At 37.8% G+C, this 14,949-nt stretch overlaps 1 protein-coding gene across 3 annotated transcripts in view; it reads left to right on the top strand.

Annotated features, from left to right (window-relative positions):
• Positions 1-14,949, top strand: part of ARHGAP10 (Rho GTPase activating protein 10) — a 316,242-nt gene that overhangs the window by 165,463 nt on the left and 135,830 nt on the right. For all 3 annotated transcript variants that reach the window (XM_041739031.1, XM_041739029.1, XM_041739030.1), the window contains exons 11-13: positions 1,080-1,161; positions 3,053-3,098; positions 5,373-5,438. In XM_041739031.1, the coding sequence (XP_041594965.1) occupies positions 1,080-1,161; positions 3,053-3,098; positions 5,373-5,438 (194 nt within the window). The remainder of the gene's footprint in view (positions 1-1,079; positions 1,162-3,052; positions 3,099-5,372; positions 5,439-14,949) is intronic.

The following is a 14,949-nucleotide window of genomic DNA, read 5'->3' as shown; positions in this document are numbered from 1 at the left end:
TTTTGATGGTAATAAATGAACAGCCAGATGAAGAGATATCCAGGGCAATGTACAGGGGAAGGGGCTTGGAGCTTGCATGTCCTCTCTGCTACCCTCCATGTTTTCACCAACCTGGAAGCTTTCTGATACCTAGGGTATTTTATAGAATCTTCATTGTGTAGGAATGACTGATTTCTCATTGGCCATTGGTGATTGAACTCCATCGCCCTTCCCCCTTCTGGAAGTGGTGTGAGGGGGTGGGAATGAAAGTTCCAATCTCTTCGCCACACATTTCCCCTGGCAACCAGCCCCATCTGGAGGCTATCCTGCAGTTCTCAGCCCTGTTATCTCATTAATATATAAAATGACATTTCTTTCGGAGATTCCAAGGGTAATAGGAGCTTTGTGCCAGGAAACAGGGTCAGACACTGAATGCATTATTTCTTATTATGCCACATCCAGTATTTCCACTTCTGGCTATATACTTAAAATAATTGAAAACCGCTGTTGAGATATTTGTACACCTATGTTAATAACAGCATTATTTAGTATAGCCAAAAGGTAGAAGCAACCCAGGTGTCCATTGAGGAATAGATAAGCAAAATGTAGTGCATAGACACAGTGGAATATCATTCAGCCTTAAAGAGGAAGGGAATTCTGACACATGGTACAACATGGATGAAAATGGAGGATATTCTGATAAGTGAAATAAGCAAGTTACAAAAAGAAAAAAAATACTATATGATTCCACTTATAAGAGTTACCAAGGAGTAATTAAATTCATAGGGATAGAAAGTAGAAGGGAGATTGTCAGGGGCTGGGCAGGAAGGGAACAGGGCGTTGTTTATAGGGTACAGAGTTTTAGTTTTACAAGGTGAAGAGTTCTGGAGATTGCTTGCCTGATAATGTGAACATATTCAACAGAGCTGAACTGTACAGTTAAAAATGGTTAAGATGGTAAATTTTATATTACATGTCTTTTATTACAGTTGAAAATTTAAAAACCCAATTTCAGCACCACACTATAACATTAGAAAGTAGAAAAGCAGGTTTGTCTTACCAGCCAAAGGATCACTTTATCCATTCCTGGTGTCTTTCAGGCCTGGTGTTGCCCTGACCATGCAGGCGTTCTCTGAAGAGGAAAGGAAGCAGTGGTTGGAAGCTCTGGGTGGAAAAGAAGCTGTAAGAATAATCACTGGTTTAGTTATATTTCAAGTCCTTTAGTGTTGACTTGTATTCCTTTTTATGTTATTTCAGCCACACATATAAGACTGGTGTCTCATTAGTTTTTATTCTTGATTTTTCTTGACTTTGCCACTCAAATTTGCTTTGCTTAAGGAAGTCATCTAAATTCTCAATTTTTTCTTTCCTATCTGACAGTTCTTTGGGTGATGAACACAATAAATGCTTGCAATTCATTTTGATCTCAGTGGAGATGGGACAGTATATATGAGGCAGTACAGGCAGTATTATAAGCGACTGCTGTAGTTAGTTTGCTTGATTTAACAATTTATGGTTTAGACTAATGGTTTATGGTACACAGTATCAGGGAGCTGTAGTGAATGGGCCTCTGTATGATTGGTTTGAGGAATAAATTAAAGGTAGTGGTATAGATCCAGCGACACACAAACTCAGTCTGTTTGCTACTTTATTCAAGCACAGCTTTCATTTCAGTGGACTGGTGGCCTTTGGGAATTGAGAATTTTGCAGATTGTGTATTGAGCTGGGGACTTAGGATAATTATAGAAAACACCATAGAACCAATTTAAATAAACTCCGCTGAAAGTATCATGACTCTAAATAAACTGCCTGTGCAGCTACCAGGTGGGCTTAACTGGAAAGTATTTGTCATTTTAGTAGGGCTTAAAAAAAGGGAAAGAGAGTGGTTTGCAAAGTGAGAGAGTGGTCATATATAGTAAAAGAGGTATCAGAATAGAGTTGTGAAACTAGCAAAAGGTAATGTTATCTTATGGTAGCATAGAAGACTAGAATATGAGAGCCGGGGAGCTGGGGCATAGTGTGCTTGGCAGTCTTGGTTCAGTGTTTGAAAAATGAAATCCTGAAGTATGTATGTTAAAAATAGATGCTTTGGAGGGGAATATATCCCACTTGGGGAAAAAAAAAGAGTAGTAATCAGATTTGTGTATTATTTTATTGTATTTGACCTACATTGAGCCTCCATAGTTTTTATTTCTGTCTGTTCTTAATTTGTCCTTGAAATTTTTAGCTGGGAATCAGGAGTATTTACAGCATTTATGGTTACTGAGATTCAAAACACATACTAATCCTCTCTAGCAGAGGCAATGCAGTGACTAGGACTTCTCTTCCCAGGGATTCAAGAAGTGCTTTGGAAAGTGAGTTTGTGGAGTAAAAAAAAAAAAAAAAAATCACATGACTAAGTCTTTGAGGAATAAATCTGTTGTCAAAGGCAATGTAACCTTGCAGACACATATAACCTCTCCTTTAGAACAAAGAGCCAAGTAATTAATTTGAGATACATAGACAAAGGCAAATCTGCACAAAGAAAATATTTAGCTGTATATTTACGTGAGGACAGTTAAGGTTGTGTATTTTTTTTATTCAGGTGCATTATATACCTTGCAAATAATGGGTCAGAGCTGAAGTTCTTAGAGGCAGCCAGGAATGATCATCTAGCTATTTCAGATGTCGTTATTTAAATTATGAGCAGGAGTCATCTCTTTCTTAAGTAAATACCAGATTTTAGAAACAGGTGAAAAAAATGAGCTTCATCTCATTGCCTAGAATGCAGCAATTTCTTTGTCATTCTGTACTTACAAGGCTGAACATTGCATATTTACATAAACTTCCAGTGAGTTCCTAAAGAATCATAGCTCCTTCATCTTATTTTTGTTATATTGCAGCAGACCTCTCTTTAAGAGACAAAGTAGACTCAGGGATGCCCCTTATTGTTATTTCAGTATTTGAGCACGTTAGTATATAATAAACCAGTATCGATGTTTTTTTTTTTTTTTTGCATAGTGCTAGGTATGCCTACTTGAGTCCTTTATATTGATGTGTTAAAAACATTGTTTTCCCTTTTTCTCTTTTACAGCTGTTACATAGTTTTAATAGAGCAATCATCCCAAGACCAGAAGGAAGTAAGTGTTAATTTCATAAAAAGGACTATTTCCCCCCCTTTTTCATGAGTTTAATTTCATTACTGATGTCAAACTGTTGCTGGGTGATCTGCACCCTCCTTAAGCTAGTCTTCCAAATAATGTATGTCTTCTGTTTTATCTACTGGGGACCAACTAGATTTTCCTGGACTACTGTAATCCTCATTCATCTTTTCCATCTCTGAGCTTTTTGTTTGTTTGTTTTTCTCTATAATTACTTTCTCTACAAATCCCAGAATGCTTCATTTATAACTTACTTTGGTATTTATTCTTATAGCCATAAATAAACACATAAGAGTTTAAGGATTGCATTTTTCAGCTTCCTAAGTTGTAAGCTTCTGTGGGTATGAACTGTTTATCACTTCCCCTATTTGCAACTCCCTCACCCCCACTCTTGATATTTTTTTTATCATTAAAGTCTGAGTATGGACTGTATAAGTAGTAAATCATCGCACTTTAGAAAATAAAAACGATCAAATGTATTAGGATATTCTAGGACATTGATCTTCATGTGCACTGTATGCACTTGAGGAACATATAGCCTAGCTCTGTAATCTTGATTTTTACTGAGATAAAACAAAAATGTGATCAGAGTTGCTAGATTCTGTGTAAATTTACTTTTGATATCTTTGGAGAAATCACGGCTATATTTATCAAATGTGTACAATTTGGAAACTTTATGTTCCCTAACATATGATTTCAAAATTATCATTATGTGTGTTTACCTTGAGCCAGTGCTTGAGTAAAAGACATTGCTACCTTCCCATTGAAAATTAGGGGTTGTTGGGACGCCTGGGTGGCTCAGCGGTTTGGTGCCTGCCTTCCGCCCAGGGCATGATCCTAGAGACCTGGGATCGAGTCCCATGTCAGGCTACCTGTATGGAGCCTGCTTCTGTCTCTCTGCCTCTCTCTCTGCCTGTGTCTCTGCCTCTCTCTATCTCTCATGATTAAATAAATAAAATCTTAAAAAAAAAAAGAGAAAATTATGGGTTGTAAACCTGCTTGAAGCACCTTCTTAGCCTCTTCTTGTATCTCCTTCCTCCTTCTTCCCTTCCTTTCTCTTTTTATTTTAAAATTTTTATTATTTTTAAAATTTTATGTCTTTATTCATGAGAGACACACAGAGTGAGGCAGAGACATAGGCAGAGGGAGAAGCAGGCTCCATGCAGGAAGCCCAGTGCGGAACTCGATCCCGGGAATCTAGGATCACAACCTGAGCCAGGGGCAGACGCTCAACCACTGAGCCACCCAGGCATCCCTCTCTTTTTATTTTTATAGAGAAATAAAAACATGACACTTTTTTGACAAATAGTTCCGCTCAACATTTTATAAGATGTTGTGAATAGTGGATCCTTAAACAGTAAACCTCCACCCGATTTTCTTCCTTAAAGTTCTCTTCAAGCTTAGCACTAAACCCACATGGTTTATATTCATGGATTGTCCATGCTGTCCCTTCTGAAGGACAAGTATTAATATTAGTTTTCCCTCATTCTAAATACAAACTCAAGTATCCACTTCCCTGATTTCATTTTTGAAACAAGAATCATCTTTTAAGGTACTCAAATGTGCCAGCCTAATTGTAGGCAAGCATCTATATTAGGGGGAAAAAAAGGAAAATTTTGAAATAATCTTTTCTGCTACTTGAATCATCTGTCTTAAATTCATTATGAAAATACTAAAAAATTAAATACTTAGAGTATGGTATGAAATGTGAAATTCTTTTTCAAGCTCATGGCCCAAATAATGACACCCCCCCCAAACAATACTTTTAGAAGTGTTTTAAAAACATTTTTCTATAGGTTGTAAAAAAATAAAAAAAAGGTATGTGTTATTTCTCCAACTGCCAAATAATTTACTTCATTCATATACATAACTAAAAAAAAATACCTGAGATGTTGTTAGAATTTTGGCAAAATGTATCTTAACTATTTTTAGATAGATTCCCCTAAAGATTTGTATCACTTTCTTTTCCACTGTTTAAAATAAGTGACATTTATTAATATAAAAATTATATTTATAAATTATAAATTTATAAATTATTGGTAATAGATGTCCTAATATTCTAGTAAGTACTTTTCTAAATATATGAAATTCTCACTTATATTATTTAAACAGGGAATACAGGACCTTTAGCTTTCTTTTAATAGTGAAATAGAAACTAAATTGGATTTTAAGTAATTTTTTCTATTTTTGTAAAGAAGAGAAATGTAAATAATTCATTGTGCCCTTAATATTTTATAACTGTATTTCTTTTAGGTGCACAGTTGGATAAGATGGGATTCACAATTCTCAGAAAATGCATCAGTGCTGTTGAAACACGAGGTAACATGATTGAATCATTTTATTCATGAAAGACTATAGGTATGTAAAACCTAAGAGTCATTTAAAATACCTGTTGCATGGTTAAGTGTTGTAGAATGGAATACGTCAATGCAAAATGTACATTCTGGGTGTCAGAGATTGAGTTGTACATTTATGATCACACGGTGGAATTTTCATTTCTGTTTACATTTATATTCCTCCCCCACCCCGCCCCACATTGAGGCTTGAAGTAAGACCTGAAATGAGAAGGATTTGAAAAATCAGCAGTGTTGGACAGCCAATCTGAATCACTTTTTGTTCACTATTAAGATCTTCTCACCTTCTATTGTCTTGTTGGCCTTCCTTTAAAAAGTCAGTTTCATCGAGGTATCATTTACATACAAAGAATTCACTGACTTTGTAGAAATTGATGAGTTTTGACAAATGTGTACTGTTGTGTGACTGCCATAACAGAAGTAACAATCATGGAAGCTTTCTGGCTTTTCTCACCCCATTCCTTTTGAAGTCATCCCCTACCCCCTCTGTGGCCCTTGGCAACCACTTGAGCTGCTTTCTTTCACGTTGTTTCTTTCCTTCTAAAAAAGCATTTTATATAAGTGGAACCAGTGCATTATAGTCTTTTGAGTCTGGCTTCTTTTTTTTTTTCTTTTAAAGATTTTATTTATTTATTCATGAGAGACAGAGAGAGAGGGGTGGAGGGCAGAGACACAGGCAGAGGGAGAAGAGGCTCCATGCAAGGAGCCTGCTGTGGGACTCGATCTTGGGACTCCAGGATCACGCTCTGGCCGACTGTAGGCTCTAAACCACTGAACCACCTGGGCTGCCCTTGAGTCTGGCTTCTTGATGTATCATAATGCTTTTGAAATTGATCTCATTGGGTATAGCCCTAGCTCATTTCTTTTTAATGCTAGGCACTATTTCATTACATGGATAGATATACCGTAGTTTGTTTATTCATTCACCTATTCATAAGTATTTGTGTTGTTTCCATTTTAAATTTAAGGAAAGCTAATCCCTCCCCTGACTGAAAGTTTTTCTTTATAGTCCCTAAAAAAGACAGGGCCCTTGCACTTTGCAGCCATGCCCACAGACTCTGGAGAAACAAAATATTGAACGTTACAATATGGGCTCCTTGTGGAGGTCAAGATTCTCTTTGTTTAGAGACCCTAGTGGAGTATAGATACATGGATATTTAATTCACTCTCACATATTGCGGATCCTGGTCTCGCTTTGGATGACTTTGTGGATGAAGCGTTGCATTCATACTTTTCATCAAAATGAGGTATCTTTTTTTGTGGAGCCAGGTGCCTGCTGTGTCTGAAGTGAGAGTGTCAGATATCAGAGAAATACCTGTGTTTTGTCATTTGGGGATTTGCCCACTGACAGTAAAAACCCAAGCCACAGAAAGCCTTTTCTCCTGCACTCTCTTATAGTGGCAACCTGGGCTGTAACAGATTTTCCGTCGCTTCAGCCTGCCCTCAGTTGAGCTGACAAATTTCTTCATTTTCCTAGTGCTTCACACATTTCCAAAATTTTGAAAAAATACTGTGATTTTCATATCTCTCACTTCATCATTCATGTTTCTGTTTCTCCTGAGCTCCGGAAGTCAAGTGCCTGAATTGTATCACTTGTGTGCTTATTATTTTGATAAATTATGTTCTTTCCCCAAAGGGTATGTTTTATACATAAATTTGCTTCTGCCTGAACAGATTAAAATCTATCTATAACATTTTCTGATTGGTATGTGTAGTTTTATGGAGTGTTATATACATTGAATGGAATATATATATATATATATATATATATATATATATACACTAGAGTCTGCATGTATTGAATGTGTTTTTATTATAAATATATAATTATTGGATATTTTTAACAGAAGAATAAGTCTACACAATTTTTAAAAAATATTTTATTTATTTGAGAGAGAGGGGGCACTTCAGTGCACAGTGAGGGGGAACGGGCAGAGAAGCCTGATTAGACTCGGGGCTGGATCCCAGGATCCTGAGATATGACCTGAGCCAAAGTCAGATGCTTAACCAACTGAGCCACCCAGGTGCCCTGAGTCTACACAGTTTAAGTTAGATTTTCTCATTTAAAAATAACAAAAAGCATGTTTTTCTTTTTCAAATCTTTTGTTCTTAAAGGTCTTCCCTTACTGAATGGAGCCTTTTACTTTTGATGGAATAATAGACTAATAACAGTGTTAAAAGAATCAATGGTCATATTATATATTTTTTTTTTTAAATTTTTTTATTTATTTATGATAGTCACAGAGAGAGAGAGAGAGAGGCAGAGACACAGGCAGAGGGAGAAGCAGGCGCCATGCACTGGGAGCCTGACGTGGGATTCGATCTCGGGTCTTCCGGATCACGCCCTGGGCCAAAGGCAGGCGCCAAACCGCTGCGCCACCCAGGGATCCCCATATTATATTTTTAAAAATGATGAGGAACATTATAGAATCTCTGAGGCTTTTATTCTAAATTTGTAAATTCCTTCAAGGAATATTACTTTTAATGGTTTCCTCTAAATCAGCTATCATGGCTCTTGATTTTTTTTGTGTGTGTGTGTGTGTGTGCTATAGGTATGGTTGCCTTACTTTTTTATCCATTAGGATAAAGCAGCTATCTCTGTCCTGTAATAAAAAATGCACAAGTCCCTGTGGCTTAAAACAACAAGACTTATTTCTCACTCAGGCACTGATAGGAGGGCTTTGCTTATTACCAGTACTTTGGCTTACAGGTTCCTTGTTGCCTTTGCAAACTAAATTAAAGGTTTCTGGTTGCCTTGTCAGAGGGAAACAGTTCTGGAGGGCTTTGGACCAGCAAGTAGAATGGTCTGGCCTTGAAGTGAGTTAACATTTGCTTACAACAAAATAGTCAATAGAAGCCTCATGGCCCATCTCGACCCCAAAGAGTATGGATTGAACAGCATTTCCAGGAGACTGGAAAACACACAGAGAGCTGGAAATATTTGATGAAGAGCATTAGTGACTACTCTGTATTTTGTGGATCTATATGCCTAAAGACTAGGGGCATTTAATGACATCTGATTGAAAAATTATTTCTAATCACTACTTTTATTGTTTTAAACATGATTATCATTGTCTGAAAAACTATGATTCATGTCATGTGCTTGGATTAAAATCATTAGTATGCCTTGTCCCCTAGTATGTTCTTCTAAAAATGACTTATGGCATTTTTTATTATTATCAACCTTATTTATGACATCACTGGAATACTGGATAGCATCAGACAAATGGTCTGGCCATGTAGTTTTCTTTATAGTCCCTAAAAGCAGTTGGTCTAAAATTTACTTTATAGTCCCTATAGCAGTTGGTCTAAAATTTACTGTGGTCCTCAGTATCCTAAGAAAAGGTAACATATTTTTAGTGTCCTAACATGTCTTTGACAGCATATATAATATATATTACATTAAGATAATATATATGATGTGAATATATGATACTAATATAGGATAGCAATATAATATATGACACTAATAAAATATATAATCTATGTTAACACATACAATGTATGTTGACATAGACAGACACTAACATCTTGACCTGAATGGGACTATTTAGCAGTTACTCTACTTTTGAGATCAGAAATCTGTTTCACTATAGTATCGGCGTCAGTTAACAAATCATACTCATTATTTCCACAGAGTTGTTTGCTCTTGAAGTTAAAGGGTGTGTGGGAGTTAGATCAACTGATCTTTCAACCATTTACCAAATATTCATAAGTGCTATAGAGTGGCTCTTAATGGATTCAGGTCAACTGACTACCACTAGGAAAGTATTGCTTATGTATACTGTATACAAAATATTGCTGAAGGCCTTCCTAAAGCCATTATTCTCAAATATTGCTGCACATTGGAATCATCTGGGATCCTCAAAAAAATATGACCCAGCCCCAACCCCCGCCCCACCAGTCAGTTTTTCATTGCTATTTGGTGTGAAATGGGAAGTGGGATTAAAAAAATAAATGTTCTCTAGGTGATTTTACTATGTAGCAAAGTTTGGGAACCACAGTCCTGATGGAAGGGTTGCTTGTGTGTTGGAGAAATAGGGTGCACCAATTATTATCTTTATGATTATGGTATCCTATGTAGGGAGCTTTTCTTTTAACTTCTTTTAAAAAATAACCCAACTTAAACCCAAATAAACAAAACAGAGAAGTTCTGAAAAAATAGTGCAGTGTTCTTTTCCTTCCCTCAGTAACAGGTGACTTATCACAATGAAATCCTAATTCTAAGGTGAAGCCAGTCAGCTAGCCAGTATTTATTTATTGAGCAACCATAGTGTGTACGTAGTAGCTTTGTTCTAGTCCTTTGGGACACATATTAAAGGTTAGTTAACATATAATGCTGGATACATTAATAGCATATATAGAGATCTGTCATGTAAATATACCACATGATAAAATAAAAGTATTATAAGTTTGTAAGAATTAAGAGAATTTGAATGCATGTTGATAGATTGCAGTGTATGTGATGTTAATTGAAGATTGTGTTTAGGAATAGGCTTCTTTAGAGTTAAAGGATAAGAAGATATATTTTGGCATTGAGAGACACCTCTGCAGATGTGGAGATAGAGTGTGATAGAGGCAAATTTGATTGGAAAGAAAGTGTGAAGAAACAGCGTAAAAGCAGGTACTCAGGCAATTACATTTAATTGTGAAGGGACTGGCTAAGTACTAGAGGGTGGTGGAAAGCAGACTGGGAGGCTTAGGAAGATAAATATGAAAACTAGTGTTGGTAGCCATGTGTGGCATGACTGAGTGCAAAAGAGCACCATAATTCTGCCTAGGTTGGAGGATTTGGTGGGGAGGTAGGGATGGGAGATTTGGCAGTGGGGTCAGATAGTATGGATGCATCCAAGTGGTTGAGCAGATGAAGCAGTAGTCACGTTTAGCAGTTGGTAGTACATGGAGGATCAGAGTTCTTCAAGGAATTTCACCTTCAGATTTTAGTTTGGAAAACAAAGGTATAAAGGAAAGTTAAGGGTCTGTGGCAGACTTGTTGATATATCAGGATCACAGAGTGTGCTCCTTGTAAATGCAGATTCCTGGGCTCAATCAGTTCTGTTAAATCAGAATCATTGGTAGCTGGGCCTCTGCTGTAGACAATGTGAGTTCCAATTAAGAATATTCGGTGGAGACAGGAATTTTCTCATCTACTGCTTTTAGAGGGTAGAAGAAGCCATGATGGTTTCCTGAGAGTAAAATTTAAGAGGGTCATGGATCCATGTAGCTTTTGGGATTATAAATTCAGTGAATATAGCAGATGTAGGATAGAACCTCTATTCTAAAAAGTACAGTTGAGAGAAGAAATAAGAAAATGGCTTAAAGTGGCCAGGTCTTAGAAGGCAAGGGCATTTCAGATTTCAGACACCTTGTAGATGGATCCAGGGCAAATTCTGAAGTGTTTATGGCACCTGTTATCCAGTGGATCCTGTGCTTCACTTCCAGCCCCTCTACCTGGTATTTCATATGACGCCTAGTTTCTGGTGCCCTGTAGTAGTTTGTTCCTTTGTGGGAAAACACCTGACTATTCTTAAGCAGTTTTACACAATCTTTCCTCCATTGCCTAGGCTGAAAACCATGCAGCTACTATGTCTCTCATTGTCTTATGATGGTTGATATGATGGGCTCGTTCTTCTCCTTTGTCCCTCCCAGGTCTCTTGAATCACCACTGACTCAGGGCTTCCCTGAGGACCTGACATGCAAGCTATGTTCTGAAGGACAAGGAACAATTGGCCAGGTGCACAAGTGTAGGTGTCAGGAATGATTTTGACAAAGGATGCGATCAAAGAGTAGATGTTTGAGCGAGCATAATGCATCTGGGAGCTGGGAGTCACTGGTGAGGCTGGAAGAATAGAGGCCCTGGGATTACTCTACAGAAGGTACACCTCTCTGTTGGCTGATAGGAGTTGTCAGGTTTACACTCCGAAATGATTCACTAAGGTAGACATTTTGGAAAGATTCTTAATTCCTCGGAACCTTAGTTTCTAAAAGAATGTGACTAGGAGGTGCATTCATGCTGTCTACCTGCACCCATGTTTGTGAGGATTAGAGCTAATTTTTGTATATAGTAGATATTTGTTAAATGTGTTTTTTTTAAGATTTTATTTATTAGAGAAAGTGAGAGAGCACAGGTAGGGGGAGGGGCAAAGGGAGAGGGAGAAGCAGACTCCCCCCTGAGCATGGAGCTCGGCATTGGGTTTGATGCCAGGATCTTGGGATCATGACCTGAGCTGAAAGCAGATGCTTTGAGCCACTCAGGTGCCCCTCATTAAATGTATTTTTAAACTTCCTCTTTCCATCCTCCCTTGAAGTGCTTTCCTTGTGAAAAGGAAGTTCCTCATTTGGCAGTTATATTGTCTGATACTGTTAATTATATTTGATATATTTATTTTGTTTCTGGAACTTTATGGTTTCCTTGGAGTGAAGAAAATGTCTTATTTATCCCCTGCTTGCCTCCTCTCATCTCTACATATAGTCTATGGTGTACGTACATAGAACTCAGTAAGCAATTGTGTTTTGCTTGTGTATTCAGAGACTTGACTATGTAAGATTGGCTTCATTCATTTATGAATTATGTCAGCATCTTCTGGAATTATGGGTAATAGTTTAGACATAAAAAGATACATCATGTTACATGTTGAAGCATTTTATGGTTTCAGAGCTTGGAGAGTAATTACACGATTTCCTTAAGTAAATTACTCCCATCCCTATAAAGGGACCGACTTCTATGACCAGTATGTTGATTTTCTCTGGAAGTGCGTGACATCTAGTTTTTCAGGTGCATGGACTGTGAAATACACACAAACAAAGTAAGACCCTTGCTTAAAAACTTCTTCTGGTTTCTGTTTCTTAAATAGTCATCATGATTTAAGACTAAATTTGCAAGCCACTTTTGTTTATGAAGTTTCTTTTAAAAAATCTTCCATATGTGAATAATTTGAATATTCACTTTAATTTCTAGAGTGTGGCATTAAAATGTCGGTCTAGGCAAGCTGTCAGTTATCCAGTTCAGCACTCTAACAAGCTGTGAATTCATGGGATAGAAGTAGGAAGCCACATCTAAGATGTGTCAGTCTTTGATTTGTTGTATGTAAAAGTGAATTTCTCTTTCTTTGGAAAGCAGAGCTTTAAATTTTGGGGGAATTTTTTTGAAGTTGGCTTGAGGATTTTTCCACTTCCGGAGCACCTCTGGAATTGTATGGGGTCTCGAGATGGGCCTGGTGGAAGATGGTACTGTATAGCTTCAGTATTAGTCTTTGTGGGAGGGAAGATGCCCAAAGTGAACTTGCAACATATTTTACCGTGATTGCACATTAATCTTAAATTGCCAAGGGCAAATTATATGCAAAATGAAGAAAATAAAGAACAGCTGTCCCCAGAAAATTTACAGCAAGTAAACTTGAGTTTCTTGCTCACTGTCTCTTTTTTTAATCATAATGGGTGTGAGATGGGAGTGGGTGGATAACAGAGGACAGTCTTATGTGGGAGGGAATCAGAGTCTTGTGGTGTCTGCAGAAATGCAAATGCAAAACTGAAATACTAAATTCAGGCGAGTCAGGATTATTCATTTTCTTAATTAGTAATCTTATTTGTCTTAAGAACAAATAAGCTTCCAAAGCTATTAGTTTCCAAATGAGTGGTTGAATAAAGTTAATAGGGAAAAATGGGTAAGCTGTCTTGCTACAGAGTAGGTGGGCTAGGTTCTGTGTGTCTGGTTCAGATTCTGATGAGATCTGTGACGTTTTGTTGTAAGGCTCTGTCGACACTTTTAGCGTAGTGGTGAAGTTCATGAGCTCAAAGGTCAGTCTTGATTGGAATCTCTTTTATCACTTATTAGCTCTGCAGTTTTATCATGTGTTGTGTAGGATGATGGTGGCATCTCCTTTGTAGCAGGGTGTGAGAATGAAAAGAGAAGGCTTGGGATGTTGGCACATGTGGAGTGCTCAATAAATGTGAATCAGTCACTTAGAGATACATCTGTTAATTGAGGACAATCACGGTTAAGTAGTTCTGTTATTGATTCGAGGCTCTGGGAGCACTAAGAAACTTAGTTTAGTTTTTTTTTTAAAATAGTAATTCACATAGGGAAATAAATCCCTTGAGTTCACTTTAGTAATTTAATGTGGTGCTTGTAACAAGCTGCAATAGTAACTGCTTTGGCTTTCAATCTTCTGTTCCTCAGTGTCTTGTGGGCACTTGAGCAGGAATGTGGCTGGCATGTGGTGAAGAAAGGAAAGAGCCTTAGGAAGAAGACCATGGCTTTTAGATAACTTCAAGCTACCCCCACCCCTCTCACCCCCCCAAAAACAGAGATTGCTTAGAGTTGCCCAGAATTGGTTTAGTCTCTGATGCTGCAGCTGCTCTGAGGTAGAGAGGCAGGTGGCAGCAGTGAGACACCTTTAGGCCTTTCCTGATGTTCTGATCTCTGCAGAGAAGGGAGGAAAAGGAGTCTTGCAAAAAACAGCAGCCAACTTCTACCTTGAGTTTGAGTCTCTTTTCCGATTTATGTAAGTAAAATTTTGTGGCTAAAGCTTGAGCTGCATGGGTGAGTTTGAAAATGAAGTGTGCTTTTATTTAAACTGTCCCATCCATTCCAGCTTATTTAATACCTACATATTCCTGGGCATGAACATGTTAGAAGGGCTTTAGTCAATTCTTTTTGAGTGTTTCCTACAGGAAAGATATTGGAGAAAAAAATGGTGGAGATATGGTTCCTTTTCTTGAAGATTAGCTTCAACCTAGTTTCAAGGCCTTCTGGTGAAGGGCATGATTTTATGCTTTCATGTGACCGAGTTATTTTGTAGTTTCATGGATGCTAGTAGAAGACTTAAGGCTCCTGGATCAGAGATGAAGGACAGTTTATTACTCTCAGTAGCCAGAGTATTAGATTTTGTGTTGATCACTCATCCCTGTTTCCCAAGGGCACTGCAGAGAGGGTCAGGTGATATCTGCACACATAGTGGGTTATATTATAAGAGGAAAAACTCTGAACTTAGGAAACTTGAGTCTTTATTATGGCCAGCAAGCATGCCTACCTTTTTTTTCTAGATGAAGATACTCTCTCTATATTCTAAGGCTGCAAGTAAACCTGTTCTTTGCTCCAGAGGGAGATACTGGAACAGATCTTGTTTACCCGCCCTTGGGGTGTTGCTCGCAGAGGGGGTGGGCATGTGACAAGATGCTCTGTGAGCAGTCAAGGCCCAGGTGTGGCCGATCCCAGGCACTGAGCTGCATGCACATTTGCCTCAGTTCAATAGGTAGTGGTGACATGTGGACAGATTTGAGCAGAAGTGTGTTCACATTTTTTAATGGGAGGAAGTAGATTTAATGGGATCAGGTGGGATGGGGGGATGGCAGGCAGGATGGCTGGTTGGACTTTAGAAATAATTCACTTAAGAGCCGATAGAGGTTTAAACTAGGGCATCTGCAATGGAAAGAAGGAGTTGATAGGATGAGAAACTTGGCAGAAAACCAGAATC

This window comes from Vulpes lagopus, chromosome 23 (genome assembly GCF_018345385.1).
Source record: "Vulpes lagopus strain Blue_001 chromosome 23, ASM1834538v1, whole genome shotgun sequence".
Lineage (NCBI taxonomy): Eukaryota > Metazoa > Chordata > Mammalia > Carnivora > Canidae > Vulpes > Vulpes lagopus.
This window is presented reverse-complemented; position numbering and strand designations above follow the sequence as displayed.